This window comes from Phoxinus phoxinus, assembly GCF_949152265.1.
Source record: "Phoxinus phoxinus genome assembly, chromosome: 20".
Classification (NCBI taxonomy): domain Eukaryota; kingdom Metazoa; phylum Chordata; class Actinopteri; order Cypriniformes; family Leuciscidae; genus Phoxinus; species Phoxinus phoxinus.
Window position 1 is genome coordinate 25,932,533 of NC_136895.1, and position 16,070 is coordinate 25,948,602.

Below are 16,070 nucleotides of genomic sequence, written 5' to 3' on the forward strand. Positions count from 1 at the left end.
AACTTGTTATGATTTTAGAGTTTGTTATTAGAAATAAATGAGCTAAGTTAATACTGAATCATTTTGAAAGCCCTTCACACATGCAGATACTGATACCTTAAACACGCTCACAAACGGAAAACAACCACACACTTCTGTACATGTTTGACCACACAACTGATCAAACCACGTTCATATGAGATGTATAGATGAGTATGTTGCATCTGTTTTGCACTTTGAGATGTACATAAACACACAGTCTGCATTAGTTTTGAGACTTTAGCAGTCAAACAAATGCTGGCCCATACGATACGATACAGACAATTGTTAAAAGTCATTGTATTTCAAAGATTACTTCTTTTGAAGATTATATTATATGATGAGCCTGTGGAAATTGTACTTGGGGAAACTGAATTTCTCTGGTAAAAATTTATTTTTTTTAAACCAAATTAGAGGTCATTCTTGTCAAAGAAGTTGAGATATTTATTTGTTTATTTTGGCCAGTCAACGTTTATAAACGGTTTACATCAGTTTAGTTGAAAGTCCTGGGGCCCGTACCATGAAGCCGGTTTAGGTGGCTGGCCCGATATTCAGTTTAGTTTGCGCCAACTCTGGGTTTTAAGCACCGTGAAAGTGGTTTGGCTTTTAGCAGTGTTCATCGCCATAGTAACTTACGCTCCACGGCTAACCTGGTACGGGGCAGGTTGTGTTCCAGTAACAGGTTGCAAACCGAACGTGGACCAATCAGCTGTGAGCAAAGTGACATGTCTGATGCTATAATTGCATAGCCGAGCCTGATGGTTCGCGCGAGCCAGCGGGACAGGTTGGGAAGCTCTAGCCAGGCTACCAAGAACTGTGCCAGCGGGGTCATGCGAATGACAGATGTCCCCCCGGGGATGCAGCGAAGCGGAATAACTGGCCCGGACGAGGATGGCATAGCGGCCCGGTGTGGGGGCACGGTCATTTGCCGCGTTATGCCAGAGGAGGCCAGGGAAGGACCAGCGTTCCAGGGGAGCGTGCTCTGGCAGGGGTCTGGCGACAGAGGGGGACGAGAGTGGCGGGGCCCGTGGGCGGCGCGCACTGTCATCCCCGTCTGGGGACTCAGAGATGGGAGAGTCAGTTCTTTCTTTAACCATGTTAAGGTGCGGAACAAAATATTCTCCCTCAGCCCTCCACCGGGGGAAGGAGTGGTCCTGCTAACATCTCTTGTGAAGAACTGATTCTTCACAGGGCGCCCTCGGCGGCGAGCAGGCTAAGGCGTCTGTGCCGACGGCAGGCTGGAGGCAGCATCTGGCCTTCGGGGCAGAATACGTTTGATGGCCTCAGTCTGCTTCTGGGCGGTTGAGAACTGTTTGGCGAAGTCCTCAACCGCACCACCGAAGAGGCCAGCCTGGGATATGGGGGCGTCGAGCAAACGAGTTCGCTCGGCGTCGCTCATATCGGCCAGGTTGAGCCACACTAGTGGACATCACCTGGCCCAGGGAGCGTGCGGTCACTTTCGTCGCCCGGAGAGCGAGGTCAGTGGCGGCACGCAGCTAATTGAAGAGCCCTGGGTCAGTCCTCCCCTCGCGGACGCCCGGAAAAGCATGGCCGTCAGCTTGGGATCTGGACATCTCCCGAGGACTCCTGCCCACCTTGTGATGCTGTGACCGACATAGCAGGACGAGGAAGAATCATCGGTTGTTGTTGCCACACCGTCACCCTCAGGTCACCCTGGCCACCAACCAAAGTACCAGCTCTCATGGAGCTTGTAGATCGGGGTGTGGATGAGGGGACTCTCACTCTTTCGAGATCACTGAGTCTCGACCATAGTGTCACGATGGCCATGTTTCCGCAATGAAAACATGAGTCATCCACAAGCGCTGCTCTGGCGTGCTCTAAGCCCAAACACACAAAGCAGCGATTGTGCCCATCTAAGTCAGATAATAGTCGACCACAACCAGAAGGGCACGGGCGATGCATCTTGAAAAAGACTTGCCATGCGCTGCTCTTTTAGAGAGGAAGAAAATCTCTGCAGATGCTGAAGCGACCAGGGAGAGAACACACACACTGGCAGATCACTGCTCAGATCGCAGGGAATGTGCACTCGCTGGAACTCGCCGTCACACCAACACCTGGAGAGAAGCTAGTCTCGAAGAGAATAAGTAGAGTTGAACTCAGGATGGCTTGTGGAGTGAAGAATACACTTGGCTCCGAAAGCGAAAACATATCTGCATGTTGCCGGCGCACTTCCTTTATACCCACGAGGTGGGGCGGAGTTACACTATGCAAATTCAGCAGACCCATGGCATTTGCTTGCCATTGGCTCGTTTTATTACTATTCGAAGATGATAGGCTTCTAAGCGAACCCCCTTCGTCGTCATTCGACGTAACTTGAAGTGACAACATAAGGGAACTTAAGTTTCACCTTCAGAAATGTAGATTTGTGTATATAAAATGTAACTAGAATAAGGATGGTATTAACCAAAACATCATCTTTGTTGCTTTCCATAACCATCATAATGTCCTAGTGAGAGAAGACTTGGAGATATGGGACCTTTGGGGTAAAGCCAGTCATGAATATCAAGCCATACTCTACATAGCCTACAATGAAAAAATAAATTATCAGTAGTTTCAATATTATCACAAAAAAAACACAATTACGGTACTAGTTTCAAATCCAAATCTTCGTTGTACAAATTCACTGGATGGATATGGGGATATGAAACCAAAAGTTATTATTATTAAGAAAGGATTTTAACCAGTTCATTTTAAGTGTTCCATTTCTGAAATCAAAATCAATGGCTTGTAACCTCCATCTTTGAAATCTTTAGTCAACTCTGCTTTTTTTAATGTAATGATCTTTCTTTCTCCAGATATAATCAAAGTTAACCTGTTTCACTTAATTTGGTATCGATAATGAGTATGAAGGGTAGATACATCTTGATAAACTATCCATTTTGGTTAAAACAAATTCTTCCCAATAAACTAATATCTCTTAATAACCATAAATTAAGTTTAGATTGCATTCATCAGCTACATTCCACAGATTCATATTTTCAGCTTCAATTATATCGTTAGAAAGATATAAATATTTCACTGTGGAATTTTATAGGGATGTTATAGGCCTCGGTTAACTGGCATTGATGAATTGGCATTACCTTTTCAAGTGTAATTTTAAGCCAGGTTTTTTGTTGTTGATGTAGTTTCTGTTCACCACTATAGACGTTTACTCGGCTTCTGAGAACTGTGGAAATGTGAAAATGTGTTAAACACACCGACAATAATCATCAGAGATGCATGTGATTATATTTAGAAATAGACAAGCTTCGTTTCCAAATGCACCTAGCAAATTATGTCCTTTACATTGTATCAACTTTTATAAACCCAGCCAATATAATCACAATGAAAACACATCCAAAATAAAATATTTAAGATATATATAACAATTTATACTTTTAACACTGTCAACCTTTAACCTTTACTCAAGCTAACAAGCTGTTCAAATCTATCCTCAGCTAAATAAACACAATGTCTAATCAAGTTTAGTTATAAAAGCTTTTTTATATCATGTATTTTATATTGGATGAAAGGTTAACTTGGTCAATTAGCTCATCAACAAACGCAGCTTCAGTCTCCACACGATCCAGCCGTACGTGTGTATGTGTATGTGTGTACGTGTGTACCTGTATGTGTGTATGTGACACGTTCATGCAGAATCTGTTTGTCCACCTAACCGATCAAACCAAATTTGTGCACAGAAATAATAATAATAAAAAAACATATAGATGAGTAATTGCAGCAGTTTTGCACTAGATATTTACAGATAATTTTAAAAACTATTAAAAAGCAAATTCTTTTGAAGATTTTTAGGGACCATTTCATCAGCCCATCACTGAATATGACAATTGAACATCCCCATAATGACCCTGCTGTATCTCCACTTTTACTAGAACATTGAAACCGGCTGAAAATAACATTGTTTTATGTCCTGCTTGTCTCCATGTCAGACTGTGAGGTTGTTGCAGGAGGTTTCTATAGTGAATTCAATGACCAATGTTCTGGTTATTCCATGTAGTCCACATAATCTTCCTCTTTAACTCTCTGTAAAAGAAAAAGAAAACACATCACACAACATATATAATAAACAGAACAAAATAAACGGGAAACATTTTCAACAATATTTCAGTGAAAAGTGATTTAGTAGCAACTTTTGCCTAAACAAAACCTTAGGGAAAAGGGATTTAAATAAACACAACAAAACTGTAATATGAGCATCTTAGTGCACATGCTTTGTATATTATTAATAACCATTTCAGCTGTAACAAGCAGTCAGTATTGTTATTAAACCCCTTCGATTACATGCAAAGTGGTTTTCATTTATTGGAAACATTTATTTGCAACCATTTAAAAAAGCAATATAGTAACAAATATAGCTGCAAGCAGCCATTACGGGGCCAAGCGCAAAAGCAGACGACAAGATATCCCTACATGGCTGAAAGTGTCAGACAAACTGCAGCAAGGAGCAATTGAAGACATTTAAAGATGAAGTTTGGCAAAATGGTTGAAAAATCACATACATTAACTAAAAATATGATTATCACTTTCGACCAATAGGTGGCGCAGTTACGAAACTGATGTGATGTGGTCAAAGTGAAGTGACAATGACACATACAAAGTTTGGTGTCAATATGTCAAGGCATTGCAGATATAAAGCCTGAATAGTCATTTTGGCATCATGCCTCAACTTTGCCACTGCGGTATACGAAAACGGTTTCGTCTAGGAAGAGTTCGAAAAAGTAGGTTTTAAAAGAAAATAAAGATGGCGGACAGGAAGTTTGACTGACAATGGCAAAATTGGTATCTATGTTTCAGCATAACCCAAAGAATCTATTGAGATCAGTGTCATTGCTATAGGCAAATTTATTCAAAAGTTATTAGCATTTTTGGAAATTTCATTATAACTTTTTACCAAAAGGTGGCGCTGTCTCATAATCTTTTGAGTACCTTTAGGGCATTATGTTGATGACCCATACTGAGTTTTGTAATGTTACAGCAATGTATTCATTAAGTATAGCATTTTACATCACAAAACTGTATTAAAGTCAATGGGAATTTCATGTTTTGTTCTATTATAGCGCCACCAAGAGGCTCAATCCCACCATTTTTTTATGTGTCCTCACAGTAAGCCCGTACATATGTGTGTCAATTTTGGTAAAAATATCTCAATCCGCTTCGGAGTTATAGACATTTATGTGAAAAAACACGTCAAAAATGACTGACACGTGACTTTGATTGAATTTTACTACCCCTTACTATCAATATTTTTGCAGTTGGGTATTAGCAAATAGCTATCGACCTATGTTTTCAAACTTCTGACGGTCGTTTCGTCTCGATCGGACTAGCGGTTTCGAAGATATCGGCAAATGTTTTTTAAGCGCTAAATTACGACGCTGAACAAACCATATGCCGAAACCTTGCAAGTCTGGTATCGTTGGACTCGGCAACGATTCAGGAGTCTAAGGAGATGACTCCCGTGAGAATAAGTCGACCACACCCAAAGTTATAAGCATTTGGGAAAAAAATGATCCACTAGGTGGCGCTGTTTCCAAACTTCTCAGGCTCTTTCAGGGCATTGTACTGATGACTCATACCGAGTTTCGTAAAAATTTGTTCATGCGTTCAAAATATACAGCATTTTAGCACATAATTCAAAATGGTCGACAGCCAAAATGGCCGATATGGGAAAATTGAATGTCAGTCAACTCAGCATGACGCCCTGAGTAACAAGACCACTTTTATGATTTTTGGACAAACCGTTCAGAAGTTATAAGCAAAAACATAAATTCTTCATATCTCCGGACCAGTAGGTGGCGCTGCGCCGAAACGCAGCATGTAGCCTCAGGTCATGCTTGTGATTACATGTACCAAATTTGGTCTGAATCTGATAAAGCGTTGTGGAGATACAGCCTTGAGTCTTTGCAAGCTCTACGTAAAATTTATTTTCGCGGTATTCAAGAACGGTTATTCGAATCAACTTGAGTTCCATAACTTTTTGTCGTCATGGTCTGGAGATGATCTGGTCCAATTTTCGTGAAATTCGGAGCAACGGCCTAGGAGGAGTTTGAAAAAGTTTTTTTTTTAATTCAAAATGAGAATGACGTCATATGGTGCAGTCGAATCGTCGTGAGCTCAGAAATCAGAGGAAAAAATAATTTTGTTTCTAGCCCTTGTGGTTCAAAAGTTATTAGCATAAACATGAGTGAAACTTTTGACAGCTGGTGGCGCTAGAGGGAAGGAGTTGGAGACTCCAAATTCGCTATGGTGATAGTTCAGGCTGTGCTCTATCACTGTGCCAATTTTCATACGTTTCCCGCAAACGGTTCTATAGTCTGCCATAGACGCCCAGTCGGAAGAAAAAGAAAAAGAAGAATAAGAACCGGAACAGATACAATAGGTGCCCGCACCTTCGGTGCTTGGCCCCTAATAAAACTAACGGATACAATAGGTGCCTCAGCCCCTTCGGGGCTTGGCCCCTAATAAGAACCGGAACAGATACAATAGGTGCCTCCGCACCTTCGGTGCTTGGCCCCTAATAATGCTCTCTCACATCTATGCTATCTTAACCGCTTATTTCTGTCATTAGTAAAAATAGGGCATGGTGATATAAATATTTTTTACATAATATTATACAAAAATATCACGGCAAAAAAAAGAACTTTTACTACGTCTACTACGCTATAGTCCACAAACAGTATGGAGTCTGCTAATTTATTATTTAAAAGCTGGGTAGGCGATTTTTTTTCAGAAATGTTTTTCTTTTCATTATGCTGCAATTGATGAGAGACAGTATATTTGTCATGTGGTACAACTAGAGCTCTGTGAGTTGTGTTTGTATTTTAATGAAGCTTTGAGACATGAGGTAACATGATAATGTGATGCATTGCTCTAGCTGTGTGTGTGTTCATGTGTTTTGAAAGAGCCGTGGCTTTGGAGACTCTGAAGGGAGGAGGACTGGGAGCAAAAAGATAGCTTAAATGTATACATTTACTAGCATTGATTTTTTTAATATCACGTAGCAACGGGCCGACTATTAATGTACAGCGGAGAAGAAAACCCCATTTGTTCATGATGTCTTAAATCCAGAGAGCTACGATGCTGTTTTAGCAGCAGCTTCTCTTAAAGACCAACAGATGGCACCATCTATAAGTTTTAATTATATAACAACAATATAAATGTGATGAGCAAAGTAAAACGGTGTATCAGTCAAAAATATCATCAAAATTATTTTGAGGTGATCACTACTGTAACGGTCTGTCTTTATCATGACAGATTCAGGTCTGTCTTCAGGTCAGGAATATTCAACTGGTGGGAACTGGTGTGGTTTACTACTATCATGACGAAATGGCTATCATTAGGTGTACTGGCACAACATACAGTACAATACAATGATAATATGACATGTTTTATGTAATCTATGTTACATTGAATTTGTTATTGTTTAAACAGACAATAAGTGAGTGGTGTCTCAGATATCATGCAAATATTATTAGAGATGTGATTTTCTGCTTTGGACTCTGTGCTTGTGTTACATTTATCATAATATCCAGTAGGCCTAATCTCTAAAAAATGCTGGCTTGTTTCAACCCAATTTTGGGTAAAATGTGGACAAACCCAAATGTTGGGTTAAAAATGTAATGTAAATATTTAACCCAACGGCTGGGTTTGTCCATATTTTACCCAAAATTGGGTTGAAACAAGCCAGGATTCTTTAGAGTGATATAGTGTCTGTGTGATGTTGTAAAAAACAAAACAAAACTATTAATAGACAAACCAAACAGAGTGAGTGATCAATGTTTAATAATGAAAGATACATATAGTAAGATAAAACTAGAAAAATGTAGTTCAGTTGATGCTAATAGAGCATGAAATTAATAATGAAACTAAACAATACATAAAACACTTGCATAAAGCGTATTTGATCATCGTTTTTTGGAGAAATTTTCATACACAGCATCAGCCTTTGATTTCTGCAAGGAAAAATATGCTCAATCAGGAACATTGCTGATACAATAGAAAATGAATAGCAGACCAACTGAGGTTTCTCTGTGCAAAACTTAATCTTTTGTTTTGTTTTCAAAAACTACTTCAGATCAGATGCTAACGTGGAGCAGCGAGAGGAAATTACATCATCTTTTCAAAAAGTCAAATCCTCAAACAGATTCAGTTCTGCAGGATTGCAGACCGAGAATGACTGTCTTTCACACAACAGCAAAGACACTTGTTGCAAAACGTCTACAAAGAAAGCAACGTCTGCTAAAGCTGCATCTCACCTCAGATAATGATAAACCGCAGAGACGCTGCAGCTCGAGGACACACTTCAGCACAACATGAGTAACAACTCTGTGTCCTACTTTCTCTACTATTCTAATGTATAAAAGCTGCTTTTGTATGGGTTAGGCTATTTAAATATAGCAAACCACATAGCCTACAACATGATTTTAAACAAAAGTTCATTTAGGCCAGAGATCACATGATGCGCAAAAACAGAAATAGGAATGGTTTGTCCGTAAACTAAAGACCTAAAGACTAACTCCATTGATTATAAGGAGGGACAGTTCAGTTCAAGTTGTTGTTTTTTTGCGCTAACAAAAAACTTGTATCGCTTCATAAAAATGAGGTTAAACCAATGGAGTCCCATTGATTACATTAATGATGTATTTACTACCTTTCGGGGGGTTGAAAGTGGTACTGTATAGTTGTAGACTGTCAATGGAGGGACAGAAATCTCTCAGATTTCAATACAAATATCTTAATTTGTGTTCTGTAGATGAATGAAGGTCTTATGGGTTTGGAACGACATGAGGGTGAGTAATTACTGACAGATTTTTTTTTTTGGGGGGGTGAACTAATAACTTTAACGATCGCTGCTGTATGTTTTAATGTGTGTGTAGGCAATGATGAACTACACTTTAATATATCATAATTAATCAATGGCTGTTGTTGGAAAATAAAACAATATTTTTTTATATTTATGCATAATTGAAATAGCCCTGCTAAATGGAAAAACTTACACTGAGCTGCAAACCGTTTAACCTTCATAAGCTTTTGATCTGCTCCCTGAAGGTAATAATGACAGTTGAGTCTATACGCCACAAACGTCTGCAAACTTCAAACACACTAACTGACTGTGATAACTTCTTACCTTTTGTCGTGTTGTTGGTTTACACAATGCTGAACCAGTTCTGTCTTCCTCCCGGGTCTGGACTGCATTAACAATAATCACAGATATGTTACAAAGACAGTTTTTAATAGTAGTTTATTTTTATTTGTGTCTTTAAAAGTTAAAGATGTGCACAGATAAAGTGCTCTTCTGACCTGTTTTTCTACATTTCTTGCAGACACAGAAGATCACGACTACAGCAACAATCATCAAAAATCCAGCGGCAGAGATCAACACTATGTACAATAACGGTAGGCCTTGATCTGTAACAGACATAATGAGCCATTAGTGTGAGTCAATCTGTCCATCTTTATACGGCTAATACTATATGAAATATCAGACAGCATCAGGTCAGTAAATACACACATATATCATCAGTGCTGTGGTACCTGCACATGTGTGGCAGAGTGTGTGGATGTCCAGATGTGTGGTCTGGTTGCTGATGGGATTGTTCAGCACACAGCTGTAGGTGTTTTTATCCTGATATTCCACCTCCAGAGGTAGAGAGAGACTGATGCTGAGATCACACACACTGATGCTGGACAATACACTGATTCCTGCGTACCAGGAGAGAGTCGCATCACACACATTCAACACTGATGAACACACCAGTGAACATGATGATGATGATGAAGAACATTGTGAAGAGTTACTGATGATGACAGGAACAGGCAGACGAGCTGGAAAACATGAGAGAATAAAGAGAGATATGTAAATCTAAACAATCTTATTTTTGGTGTAGTGTGTTGACAATAATCGAGTCTTTTTGTGACTCGCTGTAACCAAATGATTAAACATTTCAGTACGTACATATTTTAAGAAATAATCAGAGTTCACTACAAGTTAAGCTCAATCCAATGCATTTTTAGCATAATGGTGATTACCACAAAAAATTGTCCACCAAGAAAAGCAAAAATCTGTTACAGTGAGACACTGGGGTCGATCTGTAAACATTAATAACTCAGTGTTTCAGTTGTGAAGGACGAGACAAATGATCTCTACTCACCATAGACAAAGATATTGAATGTTTTTGATGATCGTTTAGCTCCCCTTATATCTAGTTTATAAACTCCAGTATCTTCAGTAGTGATGTTTGTGATGGTCAGAGATCCAGTTTGTTTGTCCAGCTTCAGTCTGTCTCTGAATCTCCCATCAAGAACATCATCGTATGTGGAGAAGATTCGGGTCTCAATGCTGATTTTAGCTATCAGAGAGTTTTCAGCTCCATATTTCCACAAAAAGTCTTCATCTTCATGTATTTCAGTAACATCAGTGTTTAGAGTAACAGAATCTCCCTCCATCACTGACACTGATTCACCAAACACACCTGGAGAACATGAACAGGATCAGATTAAGGCTGGTTGCACCAGCTGGATGTACACTCAGTTGTAAGACTAGACTGGATATAAAATACACCTAAAGTCCTGTGTAGGATTAATACCTGTTGCACCATCTAGGAGTATCGCACATCTGAGACTAAATCTCACAGTCAAAGGTGTAAAGTTAAAAGTCATGACTTGTTCGGACAAGATTACTTTCATATCGGTGAATAAATTGTTACTGCAGACATCAACTGTAATGTTTATGGTTAATTTGCGCAGGATAAGTGAGATGTGTGTGCTGAATACACACTGCCGACAGATGTAACTGACCTAACTTTCTCGACTGTCTACATTAGGTATCACTGGTCCTGCTCTTCAGTGCTGAACTTCATGTCTATCCGATTTACAGATATTTGTTAGGAGAGTCGATCTCGTATCGTCACTCTTTCTCATGGTGTACCTCAAGGTTTTGTACTTGGTCCTCTTTTATTTCTCATTTATGTGCTAGGACAGATCATCAGACGGCATGGTCTTAACTTTCATAGTTACGCTGATGATATTAAAGTGTATTTCACGGTTAAACCCAACTCAGTTTGTCCACCCTGTGGTTTATTGCCTTCAGGAACTTAAAACATGGATGTCTGATAACTTCTCACAGCTTAATGCTGCCAAAACTGTAATCCTGTTTATTGGTCCTTATTCACAGTTTACCCCAGCATGAAATTTTCATTGATATTGATGGTGTCCAGATTAGGCCTTCGAAAACTGTGCGGAATCTGGGAGTTTTGTTCGACGACTCATTATGTTTTCACTCACACATTGGTCAGACTGCTAAATCGTGCTTCTTCCACTTGCGGAATATTGTTCGTATACGCCCCTCTCTTAACTTTGGAGATTAAACTGTTATCCACGCTTTTATAACCTCCAGATTGGACAACTGTAACTTCTTATATAACGGCCTACCCAACAAAGCTATACATCGCCTTCAAATGGTGCAAAACTCTGCTGCCCGAGCCCTTACATACAATAAAACATCTGCACATATCACTCCCATCCTTTACCAACTTCACTGGCTTCCTGTGGTCAATCGCATCCAGTTTTAACTTTTAGTCTTAAGTTTATAAAGCCTGTCATGGTCCCGCACCCCAATAACTTGCTGAGTTAGTACAACATGTTCCTGCCCGGAGCCTTAGATCTAGTAATGACAATTGGCGTGTCATACCCAAGTATAAACTCTCTACTGTGGGTGGAAGGGCTTTTAGTGTTATGGCTCTAAGCTATGGAATAAACTGCCTCCTAATCTTCGTGCCACCCCTAACGTCCAGACCTTTAAATCTCGTCTTAAAACTCATTTATTCACCATGCTCAGTACATAATTATTTTCCTCTCTTCTCTGTCTTCCACTTTTTCAGTATTTATGTTACATGTTTACTTTATCGAAATTGATGTTTTCTCTGATTCTATAACTTCTCCTGTTAATTATTTGTAGTTATCTGTTGTCTCCATCTGCTTTTATGCTTGTTTGATTGTTATAATAAGCATATTATTAGCGACTTTGGGTTATTGAAAGGCGCTTTAAAAAATAAACGTATTATTATTACTATCATTATTAACAACATTTTTGTATGTAATAATGTAGGAAATCATGCATATAAATATATATATTCTCCCTCTTGCTCGGAGGGACAGTATGATTGGAAATAATATTTCACGCCTTTAAGTCCATTCACAGCAGCGATATTTAGCTTGTGAATAAAACTGTAAAAAAAGCTATATTATTTAACACATAACATAATTGCATAACCATTAGGCTACAAGGTTAAGTTGTATGCACATAACTTTCAGAAAGAACACTTTGACATTTTATAGCTCGCTCACACTTAATAAGCTGAAAAAAAATCCTGACTAAATAAATAACCATTTACATGTTTCGGACGTGTTGCGTTGTAAAAATGTATGGGGAGTTTAGATATAAAAAACATTGTTAGGTAACATTTATGCATTGAACATAATTTATGATGGTACAGTGTCTCCATGTCCCCGATGACATGAACAATTGAGTTCTTTATTAATAGCAAAGTTTTTAACCATTGTGAATTATCTACGCTGGGTGTAATTGTGCCTGGTTGTAGTTTTAGTTAGTGTAATCTTACACCCAATTATTTTACTGTACGTCCAACTGGTGCAGCGGCCCCTGATGTTTGAAATGATATGTTAATTGATTTTTGACTAATTTATATATTTGTTCATTATTACTACCAAAGTATTTTTTAAATATTTTTTAGAGATGGCTGTTTGTATTTGTACGTTTAGTAACAAACCTTCAAATTAATATATTTAATCTAGAAAGAAAAAAAACACACAAAAATGCCCTTTTGAAAAGCGCTTCCTGAGCCCCATCGAGTTTATTCAGTATAGAAGTTTCCATTATTTTCCCTGACTTTTAATACATTTTCCTTTTAATAAGCTAGAACAATTCCTGACTTTAAATAAATAACCATTTACAGGTTGTGGACGTTTGCGTTGAAAGAATGTACGAGGAGTTCAGATATAAAAACTTTGTTCAGTAACGTTTATGCATTGAAATCAGATGCTGTGGCTTCACTTGTTATGATGACATGATAATTTCAATTAATTATTAATAGCAAAGATTTTAACCATTTTGAATGATCAATGCTGGATGTAGTTGCACATGGTTGTAGTTTTATTTTGTGCAACAGGTGTAAATATTTATTAAAAGGCTGGGCGAAGCTGAGCCAGCTTAGATCATGGTGCAACGGCTCCTGATGTTTGAAATTATCAATGTATTTGCTTTTTGACGAATAATAAATTTTACTTCTGTTGTTGTTCATTATTACTAAAATATAAAAAATAATTTTTAGAAATAGCTATTTGTATTTTATATGTTCAGTAACAATCCTTGAAATTAATATTTTAAACCAGAAAAAGTTTAGAAAAGTGCTTTCTGAGGCCCACTGAGTTTATTCAGTATTATAATATCCATTATTTCCCCAGACTTTTAACAGTTTAATAAATTAAGGCCTGTAAATCACAATTTTTAAATCTCAGGCAAACAGAGACAAATGCTGTTCTGAAATATTAAGCCATAAAAAATAACTTACCAGTCAGACGGCACCAGCACAAACAGAACAAAACAAACATGTCAAACATTTTCTTCACCCGTTCAGTGTCTGATGTAATAAAACTTTCCGCTGAAAACACTCATCTGTGTGTATCCTCCCACAACGGAGTCAACCTCCTAGTTCAAACAAAACCTGAACGCATGTTATACAGCCTCTAGTTACATTAAGAACAAGTTTATTTCTAGCTCTTATTACGAATTTAATCCCCGGTTTCACGGTCAAGGCTTAAGTCCCACACTAAAATGCATGTTTGAGCTGTTTTAACTGAAAGTATAAAATATGTCAGTGCAGTTGCTTTGTCTCAAGATGCACAGCAGTAGTGTTTTTCTAAGGCAGGTTTATAAAAGCTACTTAAATGTCCTAATTGAAATAAGGTCTAATCCTGACTCAATCTAAACCATGTCTGTGAAACCAGGCTTTAACAGAGGGGAAAAAAACTATTTTTTTCCTCATTTAACATTGACAATGTATTTGAATGTTAAATAGGCTACATTAAAGAAGAACATTGTGTCAATCTCCATGAATTAAAAACACCAAATGGTTTTATAATTCAATTGAATAATCAATAATTGTGTAGCTATTAGCCAATCAGATCAACGTGTGATCGTCAAGGAGTGGATCTCTGAGCTTCTGTGAGTGAGTGGAGGCGGGGCTAATTTGAATATTCATAGAACTGCGTATACTACATGAGGCAAGGGTATAGTTATATTTAAGCTATTTTAGGCATGAAACAAATTCAAGGAAAAAACATTTAAATATGTAATTTTGGTGATCAAAGATGAGTTTTAAGGGATAAAATGATTGACAACAGGGGGACTTTAAATATAAAAAATATTAAACAAGCTTAAGGCTCAAGTATACTTCACGAGACACGTCCGGATGAAGAAATTGAAGTAGGCTATACCCGTGCCACGTCATCTCCATAAGAACTTTATGACTGAACCAAAGCAGACTTTTTACGCCAGCTCGATCTGACCTCGTACGTGATAATACAGGTAATCTTCATTCCGCACTCACACAGAGCACATTACCAATAATGTTACAACTTACCTTACTGGTTAATTGCCAGAACCAATTAACCGGTATTTTTTAAAAGGTCCTGTTCGCACATGATCTCTGACGTTCATTTACCAGTAAAGACTGAATGTGTGAAAGGGGCTACAGTTCAGTTGAGGTGTGACACTTGACACATCTTACTCAAACTGAAACCTGCTGCGGTCGGTTTTACTAAAAACAAAATAGCCCCTTTCACACTGGTCAATTACTGGAAGGAGATCATGCATGTGAACTGAACCTTCTGGTAATTTACCAGTAAGTTGTAAAGTGCTCGAAGTGGGCTTCTTTCAGTGGCCAATGCTGGCAAATGTAGGGGTCATGCTGGCAAATGGCTCACTCATATGACGAAAAGGCGTCATGCCTCTGAAGGGCTTCAATCATTGGACAAAACGGCATTGCACCTCAGACTGAAAGGCTTTAGGGGTCAGGCAGGAAAAACATGTCAGGCCCTGTCCCAAATGGCGCACTTCATGTGGACTTTCGGTCTCGTGGACTTAAATTGCGTGTGCTCGCTGAGTCTATGAGTCCGTAGACCGTCCCATTCATAATTTTAACGCTCTGAAGTGTGCTCAGCAGCGCCCCCTTTGTACCCTTGAAGCGGTCTTCCGCGAAGCCCGCATAGATGCAGGCTTCACGCACTTTAACTACCCAGGAATCCTTGCGAATTTGCGAAAGGCCAATCAGACAACGAATGGGAGGATTCCCATTAAGTGTAAATATCATTATGGTTTTTATGACCTATGTGTACATTTTACCAGTTATTACCTACAGTTTATACAAACATTATGATCATCAACCAGTGGTTGATGTCTCAAACATAAATATAAACATAAATAGCGCACTGAATAATAGGCTACGATAGCATTATGATTCATTAAATAAATATAACCGAATGTCAGGGCTTTACTGAGTCATATGTAAATGTAGAAATATAATATTTATACAACAACCGTCTTCCTATTTCCGGCGTGGTGATCGAGTCTGTCCCAAAAATACCTCTCAATGTGCCCTCGTGGACTCGTGCCAAGGGCCCTATAGGTCTGCACTACATGACGTCACCAAAGTGTGGACTCTGAGGAAGTCCACAAGTCTGGAGTGTGCCATTTGGGACAGGGCCTCAGACGTCAGGTCTCGTACAATTAGACAGCATGGACTCAGACAAAAAGGCATCAGACATGAATGCAGTGGACGAAACGGGCTGAAGGCCACGATACATTCACTGCAAAGATCTTTTAGTTTTTTGCTTAGGGGTTAAACAAAGTTGGAAATATATTTTGTAAATTAAAAAGTAAAGTGTAAAAAAATATTTCATGATTTGTTATCACAACTTTTTATCTTTTGTCAAATGAACTTCGACAACATAATTCG

At 38.7% G+C, this 16,070-nt stretch overlaps 1 protein-coding gene across 1 annotated transcript; it reads right to left on the reverse strand.

Moving 5' to 3' along the window:
• Positions 1–3,248: 3,248 nt before the first annotated feature.
• On the reverse strand, positions 3,249–13,690 carry LOC306987916 (CD48 antigen-like). Its single transcript, XM_079592557.1, has 6 exons — positions 13,626–13,690; positions 10,188–10,508; positions 9,571–9,861; positions 9,337–9,444; positions 9,164–9,225; positions 3,249–4,062 (listed from the first exon to the last, which is right to left on the reverse strand). The coding sequence occupies exons 1-6, from the start codon at positions 13,672–13,674 to the stop codon at positions 4,024–4,026; spliced, it is 870 nt and encodes a 289-aa protein (XP_079448683.1). The 5' UTR covers positions 13,675–13,690; the 3' UTR covers positions 3,249–4,023.
• Positions 13,691–16,070: the final 2,380 nt, after the last annotated feature.